The sequence below is a fragment of the Natator depressus genome, chromosome 11, assembly GCF_965152275.1.
Source record: "Natator depressus isolate rNatDep1 chromosome 11, rNatDep2.hap1, whole genome shotgun sequence".
Classification (NCBI taxonomy): Eukaryota; Metazoa; Chordata; order Testudines; family Cheloniidae; genus Natator; species Natator depressus.
Genome location: NC_134244.1, coordinates 48095496 through 48122383, shown reverse-complemented (window position 1 = coordinate 48122383; position 26888 = coordinate 48095496). Strand labels below are relative to the sequence as shown.

At 39.1% G+C, this 26888-nt stretch overlaps 1 protein-coding gene across 2 annotated transcripts in view; it reads right to left on the bottom strand.

Moving 5' to 3' along the window:
* The window catches only part of ZNF804A (zinc finger protein 804A), a 231691-nt gene that overhangs the window by 151090 nt on the left and 53713 nt on the right, over positions 1–26888 (bottom strand). The window contains exon 2 of one of the 2 annotated variants that reach the window (XM_074967734.1): positions 17369–17524. The exons of the other annotated variant lie outside the window; for it this stretch is intronic. Within the exon in view, the coding sequence (XP_074823835.1) occupies positions 17369–17404 (36 nt within the window). The 5' untranslated portion in view covers positions 17405–17524. The remainder of the gene's footprint in view (positions 1–17368; positions 17525–26888) is intronic. 2 annotated transcript variants of the gene reach the window in all.

Here is a 26888-nt window from a genome sequence, read left to right as displayed (position 1 = left end):
CTACAAGCCTGAACCAAGAACTTTGCCATTACTGTATGTGATTGATTCCATTTACCCAATTTTAGCTCTCATCTATATTTCTTTCTTTTTATGAACAAACCTTTAGATTTTAGATTCTGAAGGATTGGCAACAGCGTGATTTGTGGGTAAGATCTGGCTTGTAAATTGACGTGGGATTGGGGATTGGTCCTTTGGGATCGCGAGAACCTTTCTTCTTTTACTGGGGTATTGGTTTTCATAATCATTCATCCCCATAACAAGAGGCACTGGTGGTGATACTGAGAAACTGGAGTGTCTAAGGGAATTGCTGGTATGACTTCTGGTTAGCCAGTGGGGTGAGACTGAAGTCCTCTCTGTTTGGCTGGTTTGGTGTGCCTTAATAGTAAAGGAAACCCAGCCTTCGGCTGTAACTGCCCTACTGTAAGGATTTGTCCTGAATTGATACCCTCAGTTGTGTCCCATCAGAGGCAGCATTGTTAAAAAAGTATTTTGCAAATGCAGACAAAGATACAGGCCTTCTCCCAAAGAATACACTGTCCAAACGATCTACCCCAGTGCATATATCAAGTATTTTCAATTTTAGGGGGCATAATGCTTAAAAAATTTGGCCTGAGGTATCCAAGTATTTTTTCAGTATCAATATTAGTGTCACTAAACATTCACAAATGAAATGCTCTTGGAAAAAAAATAAAGAAAGGACAGAGTAGGGGGAAAAAAAGAAGAATCACTTCTGTCTCTGTCACCCAAGTGGCCCATCATGGACTGCCCAAGCCTTGAAAACCAGGTGTTTTTCTTGTGCCACTGTAGTTAAGTTGTTGGTTCTGTATTTATGAGTGTAACCGGCAAGGATGAATATCCCATTAGAAGCTACTTACACTTTATTTACAGTTTTAAGCAACTTGGACCAAGGTTTGCCACTGCTTAACACATGCCTCTACATTAATGTTCCAACTTATCTTGCAGGCAATTAGGTAAAAACAGATCATCCAAAAATAAGCAAGACTCATTTCCAGTCCGTGAAGTCAAGTCTTCCCTTATGCAGGAAAAATCTGCATGGAGCAGGAATCTCTGCACATTTCCTGAACGTTTTGATTGGCATAGTTCCAGTTTCACTGTTCCATTTCAGGATGGGGGAGCCTGGGAAAAATGGTTTACAAACCATAAACCTCCTTCTTCCATAGAATAGTCTGGACCTTCAGCACCATACATGTGCTATATGTATACAGGCCTTAGCAATTCTGTATTTCTTCCCTGCCTTGATGGCATCACTACTCCTTGCTGGTGGAAGTCACCCAGGAGATGGGGCTCGCTGTCTAGGATTATGCTGGTGAGGATAGCCTAATTTTAGGAGGGAAATCAGGCCACAATGAGTAACCATCTCCTGATCTCATTCCTGCAGACCCACAGAGCAGTGTGCACAGAGGGAGGCTTAAGCAGGTCAGTAGGATAGGAAAGACCATGCTGCAGAGCTGATACTGCTAATCTTTGTCACTCTCCATCCCAGTTGTAAAAGTAGAATGAAACCAATCACCATCCCCTCTACTTACATCGAAGCAGAAAGGATACATGGAATTGGCATAGATGGTCCAAGGCATCAATTATGAATGTTGCCACTACATACACAAGCACCATTTAACTATGCCATTAAATAACTGCCATGTTATCTAAGTAATTATATACATCCCATCGCTGTAATAAGTGAATCTCAGGGGTGGCCCCCAGAATTGAATCCCAGACACGCTTATTCTCCCTGGTATAGAGTTGAGCTGTGGTGCAGGAGAAAATCTAGTGCACAGAGTCTGAGGAGGGATAGTGCAAAGATCAAAATTTTTAGGCTGTATTCAGCACAGATCTAAACTAGAACCTGAAGATGCTTTGGGAATGCATAAAGGCAATGTAGCACCTCTTGTTATGAAAAAGATATTCATTAGTATTGAATGCGCTCTTAGTTGGTCAAAATAGATGTGATTGTTTAGTGGATTTTTTGGTGAGTAATTAAATACACTTCTGGGAAATTCAATAACATTGCAGACTGTAGTCTGAAGCTGTAAATTTTCTGAACTTTTTGGAAGATATAGGGAGGAGATAAGGTACTGCTGATAAATCCTCAGGGCTGCCACAAAACCAGAGTCAGATGTCAGAACCTATAAACTTCCAGAGACGGCGCCTCAGACTAATGTTTTTTGGTGCATCGTCATGAATTATTTCTGCTGTGTAGTTTTGTCTCCTTGCGCACACCATGATGACTGAACAGATTCTTGTGGGTACCAACAGTAGGCTTGCATCTGTGATGAAGCTCTCCAGGGATCCTCTGCAAGTCTGCTGTAAATTCAAACACATGGTGCTAGTCCTGAGGGCAGCAGATGCCTCGCCAAAATAGAAGACTATGATGTTTCTCAAAACATAAAAATGAGTGCTGACTTGGTACCTGTAAAATAATGCTACCACTAATTGCCATGCACTAGATAAAATCATTTAACCCTGCGTTTTGCGCTGGTACTGCGTTATAACATTTAATCTTTCACACACATTATCTGGCTTTTAAATTACCATTTTCTACCCAATTTTATTTGTAAAGAACTAGGAAATTAATTACATATAAATGGTGAAGGCTCCCAAAGGAGACTTAGGCTCAGCATTGCAATGCCTGACTTTAGGCACCCTGCCACCTAGAGGAATCCTCAACCCTGAGTTAGGGGCCCAGGGTATCTATACAAGGAATGGGGAGTCTCCAGCCCCTAAAAATGGGATTCACAAAAGCAAGTGAGCTGAGTGGGCACTGCCTAAATTAGCTAGGAGGATGTGCCAAGGAGAGGGGTGTGGCTCAAAGAGACTGAAGTGCCTAACTCTGGGCCAGAGGGAGGCGTCTATCTCTGCTTGGGATGCTTAGCCATGACTGCTCTCTTGGAGTTAGGCACCTAAGCCCGATCAGCCCTTTTTCACAAACAGTAATGCTGGTGCAGCTGCTACTCCCCATATATATCCCATATCCCAGTGGTTGGAACAGTTATGTAGGATGTGGGGGACCTGGATTCAAATCCCCACTTTGCCTGATGTGAAGGAGGACCGTGAACCCAGGTTTCCCACAGTAGTGCCCTAACCACTGGGCTATAGGGTATTTACAGGGTGAAGAAGGGGCCTCCATCTTGCCTTTTGAAACTGTTCCACTTTGTATGAAATAATTAAATACTCATTGTTCCAGAGAGAGTGACCGGGACTCTATAGCTTAGTGGTCAGGACACTCTCCTGGAAGAAGACCCAGGTTCCAGTCCTCCTGCTCCCATGGCTATTCAAGTGTTTCTATGTCGGTTTTCATGCTGTCCTCAGATGCATAAAAGACTCCCATTTACTTCAACAGGACACAGACATGATTCTGAAAGCAAAATTCAGTTGTTACCTCTTTTAATCTCCCACCCACCCACCCACAAAATAATCCACTTCATTCTTTAATTTATATGATTACCGAAATATTGTCTGATTAACAAAGGGTCTAACAAACATATACATATTTAAATTTAACTCTTAATCTCCTTTAACATATCCCATTGCACCCTGACACACAATAACAGAGCACACAGAAATGCTGATAGCATTCTTTATAGATCATTCCAATGTAGAGCCTAAATGTAAAAGGTCAAATTTGTCCCAAGCATAAATTCCAGTAAAGTATCTCAATCCAATACACCAAGAGGAATTTGGCCCAGTATGCTAGACAGGAAGGAGATGAAGTGCCATGTTGAATTATCAGTTTCCTGGATTGCATATATGTACAGAAATACTAATTTTGAACATAGACTGGCTTATTCACTCTTTGTATAGTAATATTAAAAAACAAACCATTTACTATGGAATTGTCAGAACATTAAACCTAATGTGCCAAATCCTCCCTTGAGGTGAGATGCCTTGTACCGCACTGCCAGAGTAATCCAGATGTAAAGTCAATTAACCATTCCAAGGAGAAGCAGCCCAATATTAGGGTATTTTTTCCAAGCTGTCACATCAGTATAGGATTATCTTTTGCCACTGCCCTCCCTGCTGCTGATATAACAAGGAGACGGTGGCGTGGCTGGATTGCCCCTGTGCTACGCTGAATGCCAGGCAGGTTGTGATCCCTTGTCAGTATACCCTGGCACATGCTGGAGCAGCCCAAGAGATTAGTAATGCATAGAGAAGCAGGAGGATCAAGGAAGTGAAAAGGTAAGCTTTTAGCCTCCTTTGCATACCAACCCTGACCTGTTGCAATCTGTGCATTTGACTGTATTAGAGGATCTGACCCAATGGCTGCTTGCAGTCATTGGTTACAATCTATCCTAATCTAGGGATTTTAAAAACACATCCTACTGACCCCGTTGAGAATAATCATCTTGTCAATTACATAAAAGCCTGACACAATAGACTGGGGGGGGTGGGGGAGGGTATCTGAATTCTGAGTAGCATGGACTAATATATATAGTTCCCTTTATTTTAAAAAGTATACTGAAGAATCCAATGGCACAGATTTGCATTAAAAACAGAAAAGGAATGATGTGGGATTGCACAAGATACACAACTGTGTAAAATATGGCACACTTCATATAAACACAGGGATTAAATACAAAGCAAAACAATTCTGAATAGATTTCTCCCAATAACTTTTGAAACTTTAAGCTTCAAATTTGCCTTTATGATGTTCTTACTGTTATACATGTATAACATGGATACATGTGCCAAGAATACAATTTATTTCCTTTTATATAAAAGTGATCTTTAATCAGATACATAATGAAATCTGTATATTCAAGGAATTGTTCTATTATTGCAGCTGTTAAATTCAGAGACCAAGTTTTTCAAACTGTGTGTACACATTTGCGTGTACCAAAGCTCTGACTTGTATATACACATTGGGTGAATTGGTGTGCACAAAAAAAAAAGTGCACACATCTGTAAAAATATGAGTTTGATGTTTTCGAACACTAAATATTTGAGAAAGGAGACTCACACCAGGGTACCTCACATTATCTGAGAAAGCACAGTAATACATGTTGATCCAATTAGGAATTTGCAAGGTAACATTTACAACTCATTAATTGGAACAACCCCCAAATATTTATTTAATAAAACACCTGCTACAGGCCTGTAACGTTCTCCTGAAGCCTTAATATGAATACGCTGCAAGTGTTTACAGTTCCTAGTGAGACTTACAGACTAAGCAGCCTGAAGATGATGGAAATATGAAGGCACATAAGGACACTTTTGGAAGTTTGAAGATTAATGGATTGTTATGGTGCAGAGCAGCTAGCGCACTTGAACTCAAGTAGTGGATAATTTCTTCAGGAGAGAAATGAGTGGACAGAAGACTCATGGTTAATACTTATCCTAATCTACTTTCATTTATAAATGAATCATTCCTGCACAGAGGTTTTTAACAGAGTGGGATTTAACAGTAAAGCAAGATAATTTGTGTTTGAATGCAGAGGCTGACAGCAAAGATTTCTCTCACTACATGCACTCAGACAGTCTCTGTCACATCAAAGCTCAGAGTCCCTTTCCATATGTAATCTTCATCTCTCAGCCTGAAAGAGTCCCTGGTTCTCAGAGCTGAAAATGCCCAGGCTCTTAAACTAGTTTTCATAACTCGAGATAATATTTTTCAAATGTTATGCCACACTCACAATACTTTTCAAATATTATATCCTCAGCTAGCCATGCCTAGGGTTACTAGTGTTGGGCTGCTTAAAAGCAGTTTAAGAAGAAGACACATTCTTCAGTATAGACAATGAATGATTTGTTTTTCTGTGGACAGCAGAGAAGAATTTTTTTTTTACTTTTCTTTTTTTTTTTTTGAGTGGGGTTGAAGGAAGGCACCATACGCTTTAATGAGCTGTGTGCAAGGGGAAGGGAGATGGATGGAGTATCCACTATTATAAAGAACCTTCTGTGTCTCTCCCTATTCTGAAAGGGCCCACTAAATAGCTATATAGTTTGTGCTGCCTCCAATGAGCGGCTCTGCTGTAGCTTTTCAATATTGTTTTTACTTCATTTCACAAAGAAGTTTTCTTTAGTGGCAGGACTCCTATAAAGTGTTCAGCAGAAAGAGCTAAATGTCTGCCCACTTTGGGGTAGTGACTGACTATAATCTTAAATGTAGATTACAAACATAGACAGAGATTCTGATCAGTGTAATTCCTAATGCAGAGACAACCTTATTGTCACTTCCTGATTTGGAATGCTTTGCTTTGTGTATTGCTTTTTTTTTTTTTTTTTTAAATGTAGGAGTTTTGCTTGTTTAGTATGGAACAAAAAATTGAATATGACCTTAATGTAATTACTTAGTCCTTTAAAAAACAACATCCATTTAAATGAACCTTCCTGGTGGGCAGATAATTTGGAGATTCTTGGACTCTCTGAAACATTCATTTATAAACATTCACTTTTTTATTTTAATACACAGAAACATCAATTAGTGCAGCTAGGAAATGCCTTATATTCAACACAGATCCTTTCTTCTCCCAGCTGAAAGGTGGGGGCTTGCACTGGCTGGGGAGCTGAAATAGGGTAGGGAAATGAACACCTTCATTCTGAGGTGTCCTTTTATGTGACTCAATAAGCAAAATGTGTTTGAACTTCAGTGTTGTTTTAAAATAGAGTTACTGGCAACTACACAAAGAGGACTGGTAATTAATTTAAATATGCTACTTGGCATCTTCAGCATAAACACAGGGTTTTTGCTGCCATATGGGTGATAACTTAAAATCGTAAGTTTTTGACATTATGCTTGCTTCAGTTTGACATGGTTAAATGATACCAGATGATTCACTGAAGAGGGCATATTCTTTGTTTCTCAGACTGAGGAACCAAAAACATCTCTACGTTTTATCAGCTAAAGTATCGTGAAGTTGTAAAACAACAAAAAGCTGCACATTATAGTGAATCACCCAAGGGTTCACACCAAATTATAATGCTAACCTTGAGGATACCCTCCCATGTCTACTTAAGATAGGAGGTTACCTAACAGAGGTGGTATTCATGAAGGCTTCACAATACAGTCGGCTGCATTAATGGGCCTCATTTAATGTGCTTCTGTTCATCAGAAAATGTCCTAGTAAACTGCTGAGAATAGTTACTCCTGTCTCATTCAGAGATGAGCACTGTAAAGCCATATATATTGTTGAAGCCCAAACTCACCTTCAGAAATATTAAACAAAAAACTGTTTTAGTACTTGAAGGAAAACAAAACCCAAAGAGTTAACAGCCCACATATATTATCAACAGGATAATCCCATGACAGATGTAGAAGCAAGACCCTCAGGAACCAGTACACAGTATCTGTGCAAGAGGTCTGCCAAAAGCTAGATATTGCTGTTGGAAAAACTATCTTTCAGATCTGCTAACAGCTGGGGGAGGAGAGTAGGAACTGGTCCTTTCCCTATCATATTAGGAGTGGGGGAAAGGTAGGAAGGAAAGAAAGAAAGAAAAAGTGACAGAGTGAGCAAATGGCTTTAAACTTTTCACTTTATTTCTTTCATAAATAATTTAAAATAATATTTTTAAAATAGTCCAAATACAAATATTTCATATTTCATTAAAGGGAAAAAGTAATTTTGAGGAACTAAATCCATTCAAGGATTCTTATTCTGAATGCCCGATACATAAATGTCAGCATTAGTATATATCCCTTTTCCATGGCATAGCTGTGCATGTTATTTGATACATAATCCAGTTAGCTTTTATTCTGCAACCACAATATGCTGGAGATCCAGATGGGCTAGTACTGGAGGAAGTGAAGCAGTGATGAGGGAGCACAGCAAGTGTTATTCATGACACTAATTAGGTTGCATTTTAAAAGATGCTTTTTCTATATTTTTATGTCTTTCTTTGGAACTGTGTAAAAATCATTATGAAAAATTGAGGAATTAATTTTTGGATAGATTCCATATTTCCTTGTTTTCTGTATTTCCTTGCTTTTAAACATATGCACAGGAGGAGTGGTTGGGGAATATGCATATACAAATGGGTTTAATTTTGAAAGCAAGCTACAATTAATTCTTCTCTCTGACCCCAAATTATACTAAAATTCTGTTATTTGTGGAAGCGTCATTCTCTAAATGGAGATGATGAATTTTGGCTTCACATCTAATTTAGATACATTTATCATTAATTTTCCACATTCTCCTTCCTAACCTTTTGTTCTGAGAAAGCCAAACTGTTACTGTAGTGTAATTATTAAGTAAAAGTGTCAGTATTCATTATTTCCTGTGAAAACTATCATTCAGAGTTGTTACCCATTTTAACCCACCAGATTTTATCATTTTAAGCATTGCCTTGGAATAGATTATTCTGCTGTACAATACTCTGATGAGGATTTATTTTTCAATATCCACATTAAATAAAGGAATACATTCACCGTATACCTATGTTGAATAATCTTACATAAACTACAGAATTTCATCATGTTAAGATGGAAGGGGGGGGGGAGGAAACAGCCCAAATCAAGCACCAATATATACCTAAGTAATTGCGTGTTTTAAAAGAAGACTCAAACCTCTGAAAGACACATTTATAAATCTCTCCCTCTTTCCCTTTTATGAGACTTCTTGCCATCATTTCCACCAGCAGTTGGGTCTTAGCATTTAACATTCACAGAAGCTGATAAGCTTAGCAAATTCTTTTGGTTCTGGGTACTCATCTGCCATGAAAATCAGCTTGCATTTTTTTTTTTATGTAACTGGTAGCTAAAAGGAGCTCCTTATCTCAATACATGAAATTAGGAAGACATGTTAGGGAACACAACTGGTTTTAACTGAGGAACTGGGGAGAGTCTAGTAAGGGTCTGCTATTTATAAGAGATAAAAATTCAGATCTAGGGTGTTCCTCAGACTTCATTTTTGTGGGAAGGAGTTATAAAAGAATTTTAATATACTGGTTGTTTGGGGTTGTGCTATATTCAAGGGAAACCATAAGAGTATGAGTGTGTAAGAATCAGAGATTGAAGGGTGGTTTGTTTGGTTTTTTGTTTGTTTGTTTTTTGGTAGGGGGGATATAGATTAAGCATCTCTCAATAGCATAATTTGGAAAAGAAGCAAAGATGGAGGGGAATGAGGGAAGTGGAGTTGGACCATAGTGTTTGTTTTAAGAACAGAGAGATGATCATTCCAGAGAACTTCTTGGCATAGATAGCAGAAGCTATGAGAGGGATCATTCCAAAGCATGATTCTTTACAGAAGGATTAGGGATACTAAGGGAGGTAGGAAGAGGAAACCAGCTGTTGGGGCCCAGAGTATATAAGAATGTTATTACACAGTCTGACAAGATGATTGAGGTAATATCTTTTCTTGGACCAACTTCTGCTGGTGAGAGAGACAAGCTTTTGAGTTTACACAGAGCTCTTCTTAGCTCTGTATGGCTCAAAAGCTTGTCTCTCTCACCAATAGAAGTTGGTCCAAGAAAAGATATTACCTCACCCACCTTGTCTCTCCAATATCCTGGGACCAACATGTCTACAACTATACTTCATACATTACATAGTCTGGATTTCTACTGCTGTTAATATAAATCAAGATTTTTGGCACCATAATAGTTATTAGGCTAAGGGCAGGAATCAGGAAATATTTGCAATGGATATTACTTTCAATATACACCATGAGTGAAATTCATCCCTGTGCAGTTAGCTATACAAGGCTGAATGTGGAGTTTAAGTGATGCATAAGACTTGTGCCAGCCCTCTGTGAATTGAGCCCTGTGAGCAAAAACAATACCTCCCCCATCCATAATGATACAGCTGCAACATGACAACATTTTGCAGTGTTGTCCTGGAGAATTCCTTGCGATTTTCATATTATAATGTATTTCAAGGATGAACCTTTTTATTTATTTATTTACATAGGTACAACCACACTTCCCACTCCCAATCTGATATAAATTCCCAGAAATACAGAGATATTTACTCTATATTTACATTGAGATCTTCAGAAGTGCTCAGCACTGGTATCATTCCGCTTCTTCTGAAGTCAACAGAGGCCACTGGGAGCAGAGTGAAGCCAATACTGAGCAGTTTTAAAAATCCTAGCCTTACTGCCACAAACTAGCAGGGCTCTGTAAAGCAGCTTTTACAGGATCATTCATGAAGATACTGCTCCTTTCTTAAATTAGGTCTGATTTTGGAGGAAACAGATGAAAGCACTAAGGGCTCAATCTGGCAAGACATCTTTTCCAAGGCACTGAGTTTGTGGGAGTTGAGGGTGCTTAATACCTTACTAAATGTTCTTGGAATTTCACAGATTCAGGCCCTAAATGTGGAAAGAGAGATGGTCTGAGTGCTATGGAGGCACCTGGTAGTGAGTGACTCAATAGTTAGGGTAGCATTCCAAAATCAGCTTAAAATAGAACATAGGAAAGTGATCAGGAACAGTCAGCATGGATTCACCAAGGGCAAGTCATGCCTGTCTAATCTAACTGCCTTCTATGACGAGATAACTGGCTCTGTGGATAAGGGGAAAGCAATGGACGTGTTGTTCCTTGACTTTAGCAAAGTTTTTGACATGGTCTCCCACAGTATTCTTGCCAGCAAGTTAAAGAAGTATGGGCTGGATGAATGGACTATAAGGTGGATAGAAAGTTGGCTAGATTGTCAGGCTCAAAGGGTAGTGATCAATGGCTCCATGTCTAGTTGGCAGCCGGTATCAAGTGGAGTGCCCCAAGGGTCGGTCCTCGGGCTGGTTTTGTTCGGTATCTTCATAAATGATCTGGAGGATGGTGTGGATTGCACCCTCAGCAAGTTTGCAGATGACACTAAACTGGGAGGAGAGGTAGATACACTGGAGGGTAGGGATAGGATACAGAGGGCCCTAGACAAATTAGAGGATTGGGCCAAAAGAAATCTGATGAGGTTCAACAAGGACAAGTGCAGAGTCCTGCACTTAGGACGGAAGAATCCCATGCACCGCTACAGACTAGGGACTGAACGGGCTTGGGCAGCAATTCTGCAGAAAAGGACCTCGGGGTTACAGTGGACGAGAAGCTGGATCTGAGTCAACAGTGTGCCCTTGTTGCCAAGAAGGCCAATGGCATTTTGGGATGTATAAGTAGGGGCACTGCCAGCGGATTGAGGGACGTGATCGTTCCCCTCTATTCGACATTGGTGAGGCTTCATCTGGCATACTGTGTCCAGTTTTGGGCCCCACACTACAAGAAGGATGTGGGAAAATTGGAAAGAGTCCAGCAGAGGGCAACAAAAATGATTAGGGGACTGGAACACATGACTTATGAGGAGAGGCTGAGGGAACTGGGATTGTCTAGTCTGCGGAAGAGAAGAATGAGGGGGGGATTTGATAGCTGCTTTCAACTACCTGAAAGGGGGTTCCAAAGAGGATGGATCTAAACTGTTCTCAGTGGTAGCAAATGACAGAACAAGGAGAAATAGTCTCAAGTTGCAGTGGGGGAGGTTTAGGTTGGATATTAGGAAAAACTTTTTCACTAGGAGGGTGGTGAAACACTGGAATGTGTTACCTAGGGAGGTGGTGGAATCTCCATCCTTAGAGGTTTTTAAGGTTAGGCTTGAGAAAGCCCTGGCTGGGATGTTTTTATTGGGGATTGGTCCAGCTTTGAGCAGGGGGTTGGACTAGATGACCTCCTGAGGTCCCTTCCAACCCTGATATTCTATGATTCTATGATATATCCCTGTTTTATTTTGTTTCAAATGTGGGTGGCCAACTGGTGTGAAATTTCCTGCAGGATTAGTTTTTAAGCCCTTTGAAATGTAAGTGTATTTTTGGTTCCTTTCTCAATTTTTTTTTATAGGAATTCTTGTATTTGGACTCTAGCTGAACTTTTTCCTTGGCAGTCCTGCTTTTCATTGTTGACTGCTATCTCTAGATAATATGGTCTATCAACACAAAACTTGGTAGACAGGTGTATCCTGTGGAGAACTGGTGCAACAGGGATATTTTTTAAAAAATTTGATTTAGCGTAATTGTTAAAAGTTATTCACATTATAGCTTGATGTTTATGTGCTGTGCACACAAACATGTTTGATGAAAGTTCAGTGCATACAGACCTGATTGGCTGTTTGGGACTCGGCGCACACAAGTCTGTTTGGGAGGGCCAGGAATACATAAAGCCTTCCCTGTCAGGAGCTACACTTTTCTGTCAGATTTTATCCTACCTCAGAGAAGGTTCACGTGCAGCTGCTGACTGGTGAGGGGTTCATAAGCTGCTTCCAACAGATAAAATATTCTGTCAGTAGCTGCACCACTCTGTATAAGTTCACATTCTCCCAGTTTATCCAATTTTAACCCACAATTAAGGATTAAAAAACCCTAGGAGAGAGTAATGCATACAAAATTCTGTTGTGAAGTGGGTAGGTTTTTTTAAAGTGTGTATGAACCCTAACAAACCTGTAAAAATAAGGAAATGAAATATTAAGTCACTTACGAGTTCAGACCTTCTGCTCCTCCACCCATTAGCATACACCTTAGTATTACCCCACCACTATACATCACAGGACATGTACCACTACATCCACTCCTATCCCCTAGGGATGTTTGCTTTCCATCACTAACATTAACTGCCATTCTGCACGCAACCCTTTACCAAACTACTTTTCCAACACAACACCAAACATGCACAACTAATAATTTTGGCTGGGGTGTGGAGGGAAGAGGAGATATAACTTGGGAAGGGGTGTGGGCAGAAAGGCAAAAAGAAGGGGAAGAATTAAGGTGGTGAAGCTGCAGGGAAACTCTCCATGAGCCAAAAGCCCAAATGACTTATAGCCCCCAGCATAAGGGGAGTATATCAGGGCAGGGAAGGATGGTGCTTGTATGTTGGAGATAAGCTAGACCATGGTGTGTAAAGAAAAAGGCACATTCTCTTTCCTTTCCCAAAACACCTGGCAATAAAAATCTGACACACACTTATGCATGTGTAAGAAGAAAAGGAGTACTTGGGGCACCTTAGAGACTAACCAATTTATTTGAGCATAAGCTTTCGTGAGCTACAGCTCACTTCATCGGATGCATACTGTGGAAAGTTTAGAAGATCTTATTATATACACACAAAGCATGAAAAAATACCTCCTCCCACCCCACTCTCCTGCTGGTAATAGCTTATCCAAAGTGACCACTCTCCTTACATTGTGTATGATAATCAAGGTGGGCCATTTCCAGCACAAATCCAGGGTTTAACAAGAATACAGACTAACACGGCTGTTACTCTGAAACTTATGCATGTGTGTAACTTTTTTCACATTCATAATCCATATAATGACAAAGCCCCAAATTTACAACAGGATACATTTACCTTATGTAGATGCAAAACTATTACAGCTGCATGGAAATTTTTTTGACAACAAAATCATTTTTGACAACATTTCCTGAATAAAATATTTTGTGGAACCATTTGTTTGATTCAAAGTGTTCTCTCTCTCTGTGTTTTTAAATGAAAAAAAAAAAAAAGAAACCAACACATTTGTTTTCAATAAAAAAGTTTGCTTTTCAAAACCAACTTTATTTTTGAAAACAGACTTCATTTTTAAAATCCAGAAATTTGCAAACATTTTCAAAAAGCTGTGTAATTGGAAATTTTTTATCCGAAGTACTTACCAATTTCTGACCTGTACCAGTAATTGCCTTCTTGAATTCAATAAAATGAGCCAAGCGTTCTTTCACTTTAAGTTAAATTATTTCACAGAATTGCAAGGAAACTTATTCAACAAAATTTTTTAATTAAAAAAAAATCATAAACAGTCAGTTGACAATCATTATTTTATCAATTTGTTCATAATGCTTTATCCATCATAATGAGTTTCTCCAGAGTACTAAAAAGAAAGTTTACGGCCTGAAGCAAATGAACAATTTTTAAACTCTTGAGACATTTTGTATTGAAGTAAACATAAATGGGAAAGTAAAACATTAGAAAAAACAAACATAGAACAGAAATAAATTACATACAATGGACAAAATATTAATTCAATTTTCAAACCTGGTTAATTGTTAATACTGTGCCAGAAACATATTTGGGGCCTTGGATGCATCCAGCAGACTCCCCATAAACCCAATGCAGTTGCATGCAGGAAGGGGAGGGCTATACACCCTTTACTTCGCTATCCCCAGGCATGAGGGCAAGGAGTAGGCTAAGATGGACAAAGGCCAGCATAACTGAGCTGGGATGGGGCAGTAGTGGCTGTTATCTGCTTCTGGTGAGGGCAAGCTGTAGATTATTTCTCCCAGAAACACAGGTGGATTACCTGCTATCCTTTACACAGAGATTGATTACAGGCATAATCTAGTCCTGAATTTTTTTTAGACAGTGTATTAGATCTCTGTGCTACTAAAAGTGAATCAAGTCTTATGGATGGGCACTGTGAAACAGAGAAAATTATATATTATATATATGGATGTGATGGTGTTAACAAAATGTAAAAATAATTGAAGTTTATTAAAATTATTTATGAAAATTCATGACGTCTCAGAGACGGCACATTCACTATGTAATGCAAAACATGCTATTGTTAAATGTGCTTTGCACCATATTTTTATCTAACAACAAAAGAGTTTGAATTCTGAAATCAATGCACAAGAGCTAAACTGTTGGCCATGTGAGCTGTTTTCTTATCATTATTAATGTAGCACCCAAAACTACAATAGGCATTTAATTAAGCACTGAAAAAATGAATGTTCTGATTACCTAAGTGTTTACAAACTAAGAGCCTGACCGTGTAAACACTTGCACAAGGGAGTAACTTTACCCATGGAAGAAGTTCTATTAAATTTCATGGAATTACTTATGGAAGTAAAACCTGTCAAGTGCTTTCAAGTGATAGCAATCTATATTTAAGGTAAGGTGTGACAAATAACAGCAACAAACAATAAGGTGAAAATAGTGAGTAGGAAGAAATTGATTACAAAAGTAATGTCATGCTGTTTTCTAGGTTTGTTGAATGCATACCTTAGGGGCACCACCATATTAATACCAACCCACCCAAAAACATACATTAAAAGACTATTAAAGTTGCAAAGTGAAGCAGTCAAAAGTGCACTCCTTTTGAAAATGTGTTTGCTTTCAAGTTAAATAACAATAATAAACTGCTTTCCCTTAATATACAAATAGTAAGTCAATGCAGCTCCTTGTACAATGTGGAGTAGTTCTGAAGTACCACATGGAAAGTGCTTTCTACCACAATGTAACTAGAGAGAACCATGAACCAAAGATTGTATAATGAGCAAAATAAACCTGCTATAGGTTTCTGGGCATAATGGGGCATATTGTGCCATTGATCTAGGTGCAGAACTCCCCATGGAAATCAACTGGGAGTTCAGCATTTAAAAAAAAAAAAGTAATTGACAAGATACAGTTCATACTGCAGTGGGCCTAATGAAATCAAGGACATCACTGTATTGTGGAGGAGGGTTTTGGATATTTCCTTGTTTGATTTACTGAACAAAGGCAGTTTCCAATAAAATCTATAGAAGGTTCACATATTCAGAGATTCCAAGGCCAGAAGGGACACATTGTGATCATCTCGTCTGACCTCCTGTACAAAACACAGGCCACAGAACTTCCCTAAAATAATTCCTAAAGCAGACCTTTTAGAAAAACATCCAATCTTGATTTTAAAATGATCAGTGATGGAGAATCCACCATTACCATTGGTAAATTGCTCCACTGCTTAATTAACTTTCTCTGTTAAAAATTTTATTCCTTATTTCCAGTCTGAATTTGTCTAACTTTAACTTTCAGCCATTGGATCATGGTATACCTTTATCTGCTAGACTGAAAAGCCCATTATTTAATATTTGTTCCCCATCGTAGATACTCAGACTGTAATTAAATCACTCCTTAACCTTCCCTTTGTTAACCAAATAGAGTGAGCTCCTTGAGTCTATCACTATCAGGGATGTTTTCTAATCCTTTTAATCATGCTGGCAGCTCTTCTCTGAGTCCTTTCCAATTTATCAACACCTTTCTTGAATTGTGGGCACCAGAACTGGACATAGTATTCAACCAGCAGTCAAACCAGTGCCATATAATAAGCGTGTTAGTGAACTAACCTTGTAGTCTTAAAACATTTAATTATATAACCATCTAGGTTATTCCTAAATATCGTCTCCATTTGGATTGTGTGTGATATTTTGAAAAATGAAGAAAAAATTCCAGCTCTTGAGTCTTCTTGGGTGTCACTGTTTTGTGCAGGGATCTGCTGAATGCAAGTCACTGCTCAGCTGGGTTGCTTCTGAAATCTCAGTCCTAGCAGCAGAGAGTACTCAGTGAGGGCAAATTAAGGGGAGCATGGAGTCCACTTGAAACACACAAGCCTGGGAGCTGGTAAGATGAATGGGAAGGAAGAGACTCATCTGGGGCAAAGAACGAGAACCTGCACTCAAGCGTATCCGCTTGACAAGGCTTCCTTAAAGACTCAGGCTATGGATACACTAGAGAGCTTACAGCGGCACAGCTGCATCAGTGCACCACTGTAAGCTCTCTAGTGTAGCTGCTCTAAGCTGATGGGCGACAGCTCTCCTGTTGGCTTAACTACTCCAGCCCCAGCAAGCAGTGGTCGCCATGCTGGTGGGAGAAGCTCTCCCGCCGACATAGCACTGTCTACACCAGTGCTTAAACTGGCATAAATTATGTCTCTCAGAGGGGTGGCTAATTCATCCACATATATTGATTTAAACTGTACGGTAGCCATAGCCTCAATTTAAAAGATATGATAGGGCTGAATGTAGCTGGTGAGAGAACACTTCCAGACTCTCCTCTGGCTGTGACAGGTCTCTGCTACAGCAAACAGTATCTACATGACTGCCAAGTATCTACCTGGAGTAGCTGGGGCCTGATTCTGATCTCTCACTGGTTTTACAACTATGTGTCTTCACTGATTTCACAGAGTTACTCCTGATGTATACAAGCAGAAAATGGAGGCCAGAATCCAGCCCTGAGACCAAATTGTTGAATTTATTTTTCAGAGCATCACTTACATACACTACAATTTGTGCATAAGAACATGCATAGAGTTTAATTTTAATGAAGGTATACATACATTCCATACATATAATTAAAATGCTTGAGCTGGAACCACTACCCCGAAAAAATAAGGTCAACTCTCCACTGAATAGCACTATGACATGAACATCTGTCACTTAAACAAATGCCACCAAGTAAATCTACCTAAAGAATTCTATTATCCATAAAGAATGGAGAACAGGGTTATATTTGCAGGTTTATGGGGTGACATCTGTTTGAATGACAGATGTCTGTGCCACAAGAGTGCTGTGCACACTTTGTTTTATTGATGGATTAATCTCCTCTAAAGAACTCCATACACTACTACAATAAATTAAGAGTTCTTACTTTTATGATAGACTCTTTATATATTTTTTAAAATCTCACTTACCAGGGATTGTAGCTGTAAAATGTAAAACATCTCCATACATTACAGGCAGTCTGATGTATTTAGAGTCCTCATGTTATTTATGCCAAAGCTTAAATCCATGTGTTCAGATTTCATTATCTTGGTTTGAGTATGAGATTGCAAACAATTCATGCAAATCTGTAAAACATTCATTATAATTTGTATTAAAATTAAGCCCTGCTTTAGGTATTTCCAATTTGGGAATATTTATTCTTTCTACTGTATGTTATACTAGTCCATAACAATACTTATCATTGTGTTGAATTATCTACTGCAGTGGTTCCCAAACTTGTTCTGCTGCTTGTGCAGGGAAAGCCCCTGGTGGGCCAGGCCGGGCTGTTTACCTGCTGCATCCGCAGGTTCAGCCGATCGCGGCTCCCAGTGGCCGTGGTTCACTGCTCCAGGCCAATGGGAGCTGCTGGAAGTGGCGCGGGCCGAGGGACGTACTGGCCGCCGCTTCCTGCAGCCCCCATTTGCCTGGAGCCGCGATCAGCCGAATCTGCGGACGTGGCAGGTAAACAAACTGGCCCAGCCTGCCAGGGGCTTTCCCTGCACAAGTGGCGGAACAAGTTTGGGAACCACTGGTCTACTGTATGATGGCCATTACACACACAGCACTCCTCTATCCTTAACTGAGCCTGTTGTGTGTCTACTAACTATATAGGTTATACTATACTATTCTAACTACTAATTATATTGTTACACTAACTATATAGGATAGGTTTGTAATTTGTGTAGTGTCTTCGTATTATCTTCACACTCAGATGCAATATCCTTGAATTTCTGCCTTAATAAGATCTTTAACACAGAAGGCTGTTATGTTCAATGGCAAAAAATATATTAACACAGAGTTAAGGTTGCTTGGTAGCATGTCATTCCTTTGCAGAACGTTGAGTTGAGCAAAACTCAAACTTCTGAAAACCAGAAAATGCATAGTTTAGGGTTCCCCATTCAACCTTAACTCTGCCCTCTTTCAGCAATGTCCCAATATACGCCTTTAATACATATACATTTATTCTGTCAATGCCACAGTTGCTGAAGTGTATAAGGTCTTCACCTCCTTTTACAACCTATTCACTCACAGAATTCCTTCTAATATTATTAAAGGACAAAAAAGGGTGAAGGGAGGAGTTGCCCACACCACTTTTTCACTTTCCTCTTTGAGGAATGCCTCAATGTGTACATAGCACATACTCACACTGGGCCCTGGCACTATAGGATTCAGCAGGTTCCAGATGCTAGCATACATACACACTCACACTTAGTCAACCCCCCCCCAATAAAGAATGCCCAACATATACAATTTAAGAAAATTTAAGAAGCATTTAAAAGCCTTTTACAACTCCCTTGCATTTACAGGATGCCATCTCAACCTACATTTTCTCTTAACCAACATTAAAGAATTGGAACCCTTTCACTTCTCTGCTGACAATAGCCTTTGAATAAAAGGCTTGTGCCCTCCTACTGACAAAACCTATACAATTATGCACTGAAATGATGCATACATATCCTGAAGGTACACATGCAGCTCTTCCTTTTGGTCACACACGTCAAAGGGCGCAAAACATAGATCTCCTCCTATCATATGCACAACTGTGTCATCCCCCTCACATGGATCCGACGAAGTGGGTAGTCACCCACGAAAGCTTATGCTCCAATACGTCTGTTAGTCTATAAGGTGCCACAGGACTCTTTGCCACTTTTACAGATTCAGACTAACACGGCTACCCCTCTGATACTGCCCCCCCCAAAGTAATCTTTAATTGTGCATTTCCTGAGTTTTGCTCAACTCAACATTTTGACAGTGAATGATACACCACCAAGCAACCTTAACTTTGTATTGACATAGTTTTTGCCATTGAATGTCCTAGTTTTTTTTAACAGGAAGAGATATGTGGCTGGTAGGAGATAATTGTTATTCAGGCGGTTGTACACATCATGTCCTGCAATTAACATGCAATGGACCACATCAGCCTGTAGTCAGCAATCCCCATATCATGGTGTACTCCTTGTTCTCCCACAAAACTCCTGCAACCTTAAGATCCAGGAATCATCCAGAATCTACATGTTTGCAACCCTGGCAGCACACATTTCTTTTCCGTCAGCAGTCAAGTACCTGTGTTGTCAGTACCTCCGCTCTGTTTGTCTTTGGAAACTGTGCATTAATCTACCCTGAGATCAAGAAGTAGCCACTTGCCCCCACACACCACTTATACCCCCAGGGATGAGTAAAATACAGATTTTCTCAATCAATCAATCCAAGGCTTACCTACGATCAGTGCTCATTGCCTAATCCTTACATAGCCAAAACCCCTATCCCTGTCCCAGTACCCCATTCCCTACACCGCACACAAAGTCCCTTGTCTCTGGCTTCTTCCCACCAGTCATAACAAAAAAAAAAAATTGGTAGACTGGCTGCTGACCATTCTACTGTATTCAGTAAACCTCCCCATAAAATAAAAACACATTATAACAGAGACAACTTACAACAAGCAACACAAGTTATTAAATCTTTACTGCAGAGGTGTACAAAAGTTTGTACTAAAAATGTCAGTGGCAGGGTGTTCACCAGGAGCAATGCCATTGTCACATTCCCTTAAACTATCCAGACAAGCGTACAGTGGCTGCATACAAAGCCCCTCCCATATTTTTTTCTTTATTAGTGCATGCACACTTCCAGACTCTACCTCTCTTCACACAAAGAATTGAAGTGTCCTTAAACACTGTTTACAGCTTGGGTCCCCCAGAGACTTAATGGGTGCCAGGCTCTACCATGGATAAAAATAGACCAGCTGAGACCATATTTACCTGCAGAACAGCAAAAGTTTGAACTTTAGTTCTGCGCCAAAAACAAACAAATCACCTACCTAGAATTTTTTGGGAAAAAATGGCTATTTATTCTGGGTTTATATCTCCAAACTCCCTGGCTCAAATGATCCCAAACTGGAATAAGTACTGGAGTACTATACACATCCCATAAGGCAATGCAGATTGAACCTCTGATGGAGCTGCAGGGTACATCATGGAAGTCCTGCAACAGTGCATTAAGGGAGATATAATCCAGCCAGGGAGCCTAGCACATAGAGAATAATGGGTACATCAGGTTTATGAACTACACCTCCCATGAAGCAACACACCACTGTGGAAAAATGCAGTTTAATATTGAACTGACCCAAAATGATGCATTTTGGGTCAGTTCAATAAACTGAAAGATTTAGGTTTGGAAATACCAGAATGTTTAGCTTTAATTGAAAATATCACAATGAAAACATTGAAATATTACCTAATCCAAATGTTTTGAAATTTCTATTACATGAAAGTTTCAAGTTTTCATCCCGCTCTGGGTTTTCCTGTGGGAAATTCCAAATTTTGCTTGGTTCTACTGCATAGTCTGCAGAAGCCATCATACAGGCTACTCCTTGTTGTGATGGGATACTTCCCACTGGGATATGGCCAGATAAAATTGATTTTGGCCTTTGTGGTGATGCAAATCTGTCCTTTCCTCTCACCCAAATCCCACAAGAGTCAGGCTCATGAAGAATTTTTAAGGAGGCCATATGGGCTGAAATGCTCTCCTTGGCTAATACCTCAGAAATGAAAGCTAGCAAGGCAGAAGTGAAGAGAACCATCAGCACTAAAGAAGGGAGGCCTTCTTTGCAACAGCAGGATTAGTGGCCCCCAACATCTCAGCTGAGCCATTATGAAGGGTTTACAAAAAAGAGGACTTCTGTTTGACAACCAAAAGGATTCTAGAAATGTATTCTTCTTAAGAACTCTCAGCCTGAAAATCCAGTTTGGATAAGTTTCAGCCTGGGAAAAATTCTAAAGGACCTTCCCATGGAAATAAATAATTTAAAATGAATCTATACAGCTAACTGTAGATAAAATTGAGTTTCCACTCTAAATCACCATTACTAGTCACATAACTCTTTCACTCTTTTACCTTTTGGGCTAGATTTGGGGGATGTGTGTTTTTTATTTTATTTTTTTAAGTTTTGAAACAAAAAAATGATTCCACTATCATTATCCTCTAAACTGGTTGAATAATACACTTTAGATGGACAGACAGACTCTTTCTCTCTTTCTCCAATAATATATGCATATACTTTGCAAGCTGTTTAACAGCTGATCTCCTTCGCTATAGATATTCAAAACTTGAGAATTAGCATGGATAGAGCCCCTAATTTGTAGATATATCTTTTGATTGTTTGATGAAAACTTGTTATTATTGTTTCTGTTTCTTTTTCCCTTTTAGGCTTTTCTAGTATATTGAGTATTCTGGAAAGGAGCATAATTGCAAGTCTGAGAGAATATACTATTATTAATATTACATTAGCACCTGCAGGCCTCAATCAAGATCAGAAGCCTCATTCTGCTAGGCCCTATACAAACGTATTCAAAAACAGTCCCGCTTTCAAATAGTATACAGTCTAAACAGACAAGATAGACAAAGGATGACAGAAGCAAAATATTATCATAATCCATTTCACAGATGGTGGAACTGAGGTAGAAAAAGATAAAGGCTGGGACATTCAAATTATCTTAATGGAGTCAGGCCTCCAACTCCTATTAATGTTTTCATCCCAAGGTCACAGAGGAAGTTTGTAGCAAACCTAGGAACTGAACCTGGATCTCCTGAGTTCCAGGCTCATGTCTTAACAAAAAGGAGCAATTTCCTTTCCAGACTGTAGTCCTCTATTAATCCACAAAGCACAGACTAGTTTGAACATTGCCAACGTGCTTCCACTCTGATTTGGATGTACAATCTCTATTACAGGAAAGTTATTTCAATAAAAAAGTAAATATTATAACATGCTACCCATATATGTCTATTATGTGAAACAAATATTTAATGGATAATATGAGAAATAACCTGTGACCACATAATCCTATATTGTAGTAATAGATCTTAGTATGCAAGATATGACAAATATGTTTCTAAAGTTTGGAAAAATAATTGTAGAGTATCATACTGTACGGGTTGAATTATTTGAGAAATAGCATAACAAAGTAATAAAAAACAAAAGGCCAGACTGATTCCCAGACTGATGTTGAGCAGCACCTTACCACAAGTCAGCAATACTACTTCTCCTGATTAAGGTTATCAGAACTTGGCCTTAAATGATAATGCCTATGTTTATAAAATGCTTTCAGATCCTTCAGGTTCAAGATGAAATAAACTATATAAATGTAAGATATTACTATTTCAATTTCCTTTTTTTATTTCACGGTCAATATTCATTTTTATAACTATGCTGCTTTAGACTAGTTTAATTATTTTAAATGTGCTGTTATTGGAAGTTATTGAAGGGATAAAAATCAATTTACTGACCTTTCTCTCCCCTCCCCTATTTTTTTCAGATAGTTTCCTTTGAAAGTTTTGCTTGATTTTGTAGGGGGAGAGGAGGTTATTTTATTTTATTCTTTTTCAAGCTCTTCTGTGCCTTTAAAGTGATAGATCTAATACTTCAAAGTATTTTATACCACTAGTATATATATTTTAAAAAGGAAATCAAGCCATTTGTTACAGTACAAAAGAGAATTCTGAAATCGTAACAACCTTAGGCTAATTTACATTAGATGAAAGTAATTGAAACTAATTGATTTGAAAAAAGTGTATTTTACATGGGTGATTTTATTTATTCATAACACCTAGCTACATCTTTAGCTGCTAATACACCTTTTTAATTTACTTACCGTACATGTTTTACTTATTGGTATTAAGAACCATGAACTAATATATACCAATCATACTGAGATAAGTGCACAAATATAATTTGATTTTTAAAATGTGTTAAAATTAGCAAAACGTACCAATGCGACATTAAACTCAGATGACTACAAAGGAATGATCACACATACTGTACATTAGAACTCTGATTATCCAAAAGATAGAATGTATCACTCAAACTTCAGAGCACTGAGGACTGGAATAATGAGGGGAGCTGGCTAGCCAGGGTCCCCTATATGCCAAATGCAAAGACACTTGGTTCCCCTCGTTCTAGGCAGCTGGCTGTCTTGCCCGAGACCTGCTGGCTCAGCAGGACTACAGCACATAAGCCCCAGGATGCGTAAATAGCCCTCCCTGACAGCTGTCTCAGTCCATCTCACATGAATTTTAATGAAATGTCATAATATTATTTTCTCCTCACAAAGTTAGTTTTAATAAAGCCTCTGCTGGCTCCTCACAGGTATTACTTCTCTCTCCCAAGAACCTCCCTTTCTTTTTGTCCTTGATCTTTCAATTCTCTCATTCAGTTTGAACTGTATGGAGGGTATTTGTAGAGTATTTTGCATAGTGACCAGCAGAAGTGGAGACAGTGCTTTGTACTTGGCCCAATATTATCCACCTGCAGGAAAACCTCTACAGTGTTTCCTCCTAATCCTTATCTACAAAATGCAACTCCCTTCTCTCCATCAGCTCGTACATATAACTAAATTCCTTGCCAGACAAAATCAGCTCCACTTTGGATGGAGTAATAAATATTTTGCAAGGGATCTGACAATGTACAGGTCTTTGGGCAGCTAAACATACACACACACACTAAAAATATTCCCTTTCATCTTCATGCAGTCCTGGAAGTTTCTGGTGCTTTTACACTGACCAAGGATAAATTAAAAAATAAAAGCTTGCAGTGCAAAATTTTCAGTGTCTTTAATTACTAAATGAAAAATACATTGTCAGATGCTCTGCTATTAATTACATATCATCACCTGGAAACGTGTGGCTGGTGAAATTAAGATCACAATGAGTGATTCAGACCCACTTTGCATAAAAACAGATTCTAAAGAACATTTAAAATGCTCTAAAAGAAAAGCCATTAGTAAAGCTGTTGCCTATTATAAGGTAATTCTTAGCAATATGATTAACTGTTATTAAATACATAAGCATGTGTCTAAAGAGTGTGTGTTCTATACAGCACACTTCCCACTAAAATTCAGACTGATGAACTTAACAAAAAATAAACAAAAAATCAAAATAATATCCTGATCCTCCCCCTTCTGAGATCAAAGGCATAACTTCCAATGTCCTCATTGGTGTAAGATCAGGGCTTCAGTAAATATTTCTTTGTCAATAGGAAGAGAATACCAGGACACCAACTATGACCTTGAATTGCACAAGTCATAAATTGGCACAGAATTTGCCCAAATGGGAAATAATGTAATTACTGGTCCAGAATATATAATAGCTGATATTAAACAGTTCACATTTAATTACAGCATAGTGGCATCTGAGATATTACAGATATTTCCAGTTGTATGCATAGAGAAACTCTGGCATCTAGCATACTGCGTAAAGAAGATGAAGGTGAATATTGGCAACCACTCTAACATCGTGCAAAGGGCATATCTAAAAGCAGAAATTATTTTTAATTTAAAACAAAAACTTTACAGACAACCTCAGTACACTCCCCTACCCCCTAATTTTAGTTTCCAGGTGTTGTCTGCAAGAGCCAGGGCTTGGAAAATTCTGCTTGATTCTTGTTGAGGGTGAGTAATTTATTATGGGGGAGTGAAATGCTGTTATTTTTCTCATTAACAATCACTGTAATAAAGCATTGGTATGTGTATTTTTTGTCTGGGCTGCTAAATTCTCATGACGATTTTGCAAGACATATCTATATGGATATTCTTCTCTGTGCGTGTTTGTTACATTTTTGGCAAACATATTGAATTCGCAGTTTTATAATACTATTCAAATATCCCAATCACTAGGACTTCAGTACTATGGTAACAGGAGGAAGCAGAACAGCAAATGCACTGGTATGATCTTAAAGGCAAGCCAAGTAAGTTAGTTTTCAGTTAGTTTACCTATATCGGGATAAATTAGTAACTGCTATGATAAAATACATAATAAAATACCTAAATTTAAAAAAAAAAAGTTTTGCTCAATGTATGTGAAATTCAAACTATCTGCACTCTGCAGGGGACTGCCTTTAAAGAGAAAATTCAGTCTTTCCAACTATCTTTGACAGATTTGCCGCTCCAGCAGGAAAACTGGGAATTAACATTTCACTGGGCTAATGGACTGAAACCTTCACTAAGACAATCAAGACAACACAAGTTCACAAGGACCCAGAGATTGATTTATTTCAGTGCCATTTCAAGCATCTTTATGTTTAATACAAATTAATTTACAAGGTTACTGGCCACACTCCTAAGCATGTAGCGGGTGTTGAAGCCACAGCTGGTTCAATGATAAGCAGTAATGGCACATGCCTCTTACTTCTGTGTTTCTTGCTGTTCCACGAACACAGTCAAGGATTTGACTTTAATCAAATTTAGAAGAGTGAACGCTATAGTACATGCTCACAAAAGCCAGGAAACTCAAAGGAAAAACCTTAACATTGTTTATAAGAGAGCTGTAGTCTGACCAATGCCTTGTGCTGCACATCACTGTAAACCTGAGAAAAATCAGCTATTGTGTATTCATGCCACACATGTGATCCCTTCTTCTTCTTGGGCTTTATTGTATTTCTTTCTGATCTCTTTCTTTTAAACAAATTACACCAAAGGTGGATTGTTATCCAGAGGTGTTATAAACACAACTATGGACTGAGACTGTTCTAGGACATAGTCTGACTGGTCGATTATGTCTCTATAATCCCTGGTAGGGAAATAAAATGAGTTAAAAGCAAAGAAGCTGGTTTGGAGGGAAAAGCAGCTGAAGCACACACGCCCCCACGCGCGCACACACACAGACGCGCACTGTCGTTTCTTTGGTTTTCTTACGTTTAGTTGGTGTCTACGCCCAGCCATAATTTCTTGGGTTACCTTTTAAGGTTTTAGTTGCTCATAGTTTTAGTTGCTAAGAGGAAAATCGGGAGCTGTTTAGCACTATCCATTCCTCATCCCTCATATAAAACTAGAACTTCAGAAAGGGGCCTGGAAGCGAACAAAATGCCATTAAGTGCACCAGCTGGCGCCATGCTTTTCAAAGGAAGACACATTAGTTTCAGGGCATCTGGCCTTCCCATGGTACTCCACAGCAGCCAAGAAATATTCAAGTTTCCAAAAGCTGTTTCACGCTCCCAATTCAGTTTTATAAACAGACACCAGAACTTAACTCCTCTAGGCTGTTAGGCAGATCCAGCTGAAGAGAAGCAAGGGAGGTAAATGATAGGGATTTGGAAATGACTCTGAAATCAGAAGGGTAAGGGGGTGGGGGGGAGGGAAGGAAAATATCCAGAAGTGGAACATCAGCTTGTACAAAAGATCATGAATTGTGTGTTGGAGGAGCGTGCTGGGGCAGGAGAAGGGTCACAAGGAGGAGGAGACCTGGGGGACTGGTTCAGAGATGGTGATTTGGACTGATTCAGAGATGGAAGCAGAAGCCCGCACGACTGAGGTCAGTGGGTATTGAGAGAAGTTGGAATCTCAGAGGATCGCCTGGAGTTGTGGGCTTCACCTGAACCCAAAACTCCACACAAACTTCACAGGATGAAGAACACCCTGAAATCACCCAGTTTGGGTTCACTGAAACCCAACTGGCAGGTTTCAC